This window comes from Benincasa hispida, chromosome 3 (genome assembly GCF_027475165.1).
Source record: "Benincasa hispida cultivar pf3 chromosome 3, pf3_genome.v1.1, whole genome shotgun sequence".
Lineage (NCBI taxonomy): Eukaryota > Viridiplantae > Streptophyta > Magnoliopsida > Cucurbitales > Cucurbitaceae > Benincasa > Benincasa hispida.
The window spans coordinates 43,223,417-43,228,403 of record NC_143480.1 but is presented as its reverse complement, the minus strand read 5'-3'; the positions used below and the strand labels follow the sequence as shown (position 1 = coordinate 43,228,403).

General features: G+C 34.0%; 1 protein-coding gene across 1 annotated transcript; it reads left to right on the top strand.

The window, feature by feature from the left end:
• Positions 1 to 478: 478 nt before the first annotated feature.
• Positions 479 to 4,080, top strand: LOC120073836 (putative disease resistance protein At5g66900). The gene is made up of 5 exons (XM_039026709.2): positions 479 to 1,516; positions 1,657 to 2,069; positions 2,173 to 2,528; positions 2,655 to 2,866; positions 2,957 to 4,080. Exons 1-5 carry the CDS (start codon positions 865 to 867, stop codon positions 3,790 to 3,792), a joined length of 2,469 nt encoding a protein of 822 aa, XP_038882637.1. The 5' UTR covers positions 479 to 864; the 3' UTR covers positions 3,793 to 4,080.
• Positions 4,081 to 4,987: the final 907 nt, after the last annotated feature.

Here is a 4,987-nt window from a genome sequence, read left to right as displayed (position 1 = left end):
ACACAACTTTCTATTGCTAAAGGAGAGAGATGAAGAAGAGCAAAAACATGAATCATTAAAACGAGTTTTTACACAAAAATAATTAAAAATGAATTAGAATATTAAACATCATTCTTGGACACATTAAACAACATACAAAGTACAATAAAAGGTTACTCAAATAATGATTACACACAAATCAATGATAAAAAAATGAAAAAAAACAAAAAAGGGAAATGATTATACACAAAACAATTATGAATGAAAATTAAAAAAATAATAATAAATTTGTCAAAAAAAAAAAAAGCACAAAAAAAATCTTCATGAAAAAAATATAAAATAAAAGATATTTTAAAAAAATATGATCCAAAAATGATTATTTATGTAAAAATCTCTGGTTTAAAGCATGAAAGGTAAATAGACTTCGTTTTTATTGTTCAATAAAGAAAATAACTATTATGTAAATGGAATATAATGGAGTGGAGAATAGAAAGAGCAAGCAAAGTCATTTAATATTACATGACATTAGCAATACTTTGTTGACATTTTTCGACCCAAATTCGTCAAATTTTTTATAGCTAGCGAGACGAAAACATGTATGACTTTCGCTGTTCTTTTCTCATGAGTAACAATGGAAGCATTTACGCCTAGAAACAGAATAAAAAGAAAAAGAGGAGAAAAGAAAATACTTCGGATATGGAGGAACAATACCATTCCCATCCCACCACGTTTGAAATTTTATAATTTAGACGCTCCATTCCCACTTCCGAAAACCTCAAGAAGATTCGAATTTTTTGCTTCGATGGAACCCCAAATCTTTCAAAGACTACTAAACGAGAAGGGGTTTGGCTGATAGGTTAAAGGTCTCTATTTTTAACGAAGGAAATGGCGCTGGAATTGGTGGGTGGAGCTGTTTTGGGGGCTGTGGTTGGGGAGCTGTTCAAAGCGATCTTGAATTTGGGCGAAAGGGCCATCAATTTCAATCCTGTTCTTAATGATATCCGTTCCAAGTTAAATGCTATAATCCCTTTGGTGAAGCAAATCGATGAACTTAATGAGTATCTCGATTACCCAAAAGAAGAAACAGAGAAGTTGATGGATCTAATGGATGAAGGGAAGAGGTTGCTTCTCCAGTGCGGCGACGTGAAATTGGGGAATGTTAATTATTTGAAGAAACCATTTTACACCCAAAAGCTTCGGGAATTGGATTCTTCACTTCGAAGCTTCATGGATGTTCTGATGTTGCAGATGGCTAGAGATCAGAAGAAGAACTTGAAGATGATGGACCAAATGATGGAGATCATTTTTAGACTTGATAACAAAGGTAGGTCGAGCTCGAACAAGGCTATGGATTTGATTGTACCGCCATGTTTAGTTCCTCAACTGCAAGAAGAAACTGTTGGGTTGGAGAAGCCAGTTAAGGAGTTGAAGGTGAAACTTTTCAAAAATGGGGTTCATATGTTGGTGGTGACAGCTCCTGGAGGCTGTGGAAAAACTACGCTGGCCTTGAAATTTTGCCATGACAAAGAAGTCAAAGGTACGTCGAAATCATTCTTTTGAAGAAAAATGAAAAGATTTGTCTATGTTGAGCTCAGGGAATGAATTTATATTAAACTATTGGGTGATAAAAACTTAATGGCATCTCTTACAGGAGCTTTCTAATTTCGGTCTTGATAGATATATTCCAGGAGAAGATCTTATTTGTTACAGTTTCAAGAAAACCAGATTTGAAGCTTATATTAAAAGACATAATTGAAAGCCTTAGAGGTATTCAATTGCCTGATTTGCAAAGTGATGAACGTGCATTCTGCTATTTAGAACTTTGGCTGAAGCAAACTGGTCTAAATCATCCTGTATTGATTGTGTTAGACGATGTGTGGAATGGGCAAGAATCTGAAGAACTTCTTGATAAGCTTTTTCAATTGCCTCGCTGCAAGATCTTGGTCACTTCTAGGTTTTATTTACCAAGATTTAGTGAGTCCTATTATTTGGAACCTTTGAATCACGAGAATGCAATACAACTTTTTCGTCGTGCAGCATCATTAGACAAAGGAATTTCTAAGCTCCCTGATGATGAAACTGTAGAAAAGGCAAATTTTCTGTTATCTGATAGCCTTACTATCTCTAATTTATATATCTGTCATTTGCTTTTAAACAGCTGAGTTTAAAGGTTCCTTTGAAATTGAATTTCAGATAATTGGGGGATGCAAGAGACTCCCTCTTGCATTGAAGGTAATCGGAAGGTCGCTTTCTCACAGACCGACATCGGTTTGGAAAGTGACAGGGAGGAATTTATCTAGACATGGCTCCATATTTGATTCTGGGAAAGAACTTCTTGAATGCCTACAGAGCAGTCTGGATGTCTTGGATGATAACATGGTAACTAAGGAGAGTTTTATGGATTTAGGTTCCTTTCGCGAAGATCACAGAATTGCTGCTTCTACCTTCATTGACATTTGCACAGTTTTGTACAAAGGAGACGAAACTGAAGCAATGGTTATCCTCGACGAACTATCCTCTCGGAGTCTAGTTAATTCTGTCACGACGAGGTAAATACGGTGCACATATTTGCTAAACAATTGATAACGAATGCTTTTCCAGTTGCTGATAGTATTACCTGTATTATTGATGTAAAGAGAATAGAAATTGATTTGTTTTGTGGGGTTACTCATCAGAAAATATGCATATGATGATGACGACTCCTACGAAGAGTACTTTTATACTCAGCATGATATTCTTAGAGATTTGGCTATCCACTTGATGAATATGGAGCCCATAGAACAAAGGAAAAGATTGATCTTGGACATTAATAGAAATGATCTTCCCAAATGGTGGGTTGATCAAGAAAAGCATCCTTCCAATGCTCACCTTATATCCATAACCACAGGTCTGTCTCTCTCATATTCCATTTTCTTTTCTTTTCTTCTTTTCTTCACTTTCACAACTTGAAACTTAAAAGGGAATTTGGACGTTGCAGATGAGAGTTTCTCATCAAGTTGGCCTGACATGGAAGCACCTGAAGTGGAGGTTCTGATTCTTAATCTTCAGTCAAGAACTTACAACTTGCCTGGGTTCATCAAAAGAATGAATAAACTGAAAGTTTTGATAATCACATGTTATGGTTCTTTTCTAACAGAGGTGACAAGTGAAGATCATCAACTACTCAACTGTCTAACGAGTCTTCAACGAATCAGGTTCGAGCGGATTTCAGTTCCTATCTTTAGTAATCCAAACCTGAAACCGCTGATAAATCTGCAGAAAATATCCTTCTTTATGTGCAAATTTGGTAAAAATTTCATGAACCTTTCAACCCAAATCTCGGATTTGTTGCCAAACTTGCTGGAGATTTCCATAGACTTTTGCAACAACTTGAGTGCAGTCCCCAATGGGCTTTGTGAAATTGTCAAGTTGCAGAAGCTAAGCATTACAAATTGCCATGGACTATCTTCCTTGCCAGAAAATGTAGGAAAGCTGATTAATCTAAAAAAATTGAGGCTAAGATCTTGCATTCACTTAGAAGAGTTGCCGGAGTCGACGACGGAACTTCGGGAATTAGTGCTGCTTGATATATCTAACTGTCTTGGTCTTGCCAAGCTCCCTGATAAGATTGGTGAATTGCGTCAATTAGAAAAGCTTGACTTGAGGCACTGCTCGAGTTTGCGCAACCTGCCACTGTCAGTTAGAAACCTGAAAAAGTTGAAGCTTTTATGTGATGGAGAGGTTGCAGAGTGGTTGAAAAAGGTTGCACCCCGCCTTGCTAAACAGGTGAAAGTGCAAGACGAAGAACCCAACCTGGAGTGGCTTGGTTTATGAACCATTCTTTGATTTAAAACATTTGTTCGTTTACTCCTTTGTGTTTAGACCGAGTACAGCTCAATTAATTAGGCTTATGTGTCTGCTCGGATGGGCTCAAAAAATTCACCCATAGTTTGAATTAGTAAGGTAATAATTAATATTGTGAGGAAAAAAAAAATTAAGTCTTGAAATTTGGTAAAAACTAGTTGGGTTGAATTTTCGATAAGATCTTTAATAATTCATGCAACTTAGTGTTTGTTTGGTTCTTTAATGTTAATGTTAAATGTCGTCTACAATTTGGTTTAATTCATTTTTTCATTGAAGTACTGGAACTTATCCAAATTGACTCTAAAAAACTTATTAATTTCGTTTTTTTTTTATCGTGATATCTATAGCTAATTATTTTCATTCAATTTATATTAATAAGCCAACATCCTAATCTTTCATTAAAAGATAATAATAAAATAAAAGGATAGTTATAGATATAGCAATTAAATCTAAAATATTAGCAAATATAGTAAAATATAAAACAATTTACAGATATAGCAAAATTTAGATCTACCTTAACGATGGATTATATTGTAGATAGAATCTATCGTTGATAGATTTTGCTATATTTGTATTTTTAAAATATTATTATACATTTAATTATTAGTCAGTCTAATCATTTACTTCCTCTACCAAGTTGGGCCTGCAAACCCACTGTTAAAGCATTTTGGGCCACTAAATGGAACTAGCCCATGGTGGGGTTGCATTTGTAATAATGGGCCTAATATAAATACAGCCCACTGATAGGTGTCCATCTTCTATCTTGCTAGTCTACTGTTTTTAGCAAAAGTATAAATTAAGTCCCTCGATTGCAATATATATCTATTTGATATCTGACACTTTAAAATTACAAATTTAGTTTATATCTATTAGATTAAAAAATAAAATAAAAAATCAAAGTACCATTAGATTCAATTTAAATTTGTACACAATAGATCAATTAATCTTTTTTGAAAAAAAATTGAATTTATTTCTTGAAAGTTCAAAAACTCAATACAAAATTAAAAGTTTAGATACTTATTAAACATTATGGTATAGTTGTTACTCTAGTGTAGCCTTATTATTGGAACTGATTTATGCACATATTTGTTATATAGTTTGAAATGAATTGATCTTGGAATTATGATAATTTATAGACAAAAGGTAAAATTATATGAAATAATGA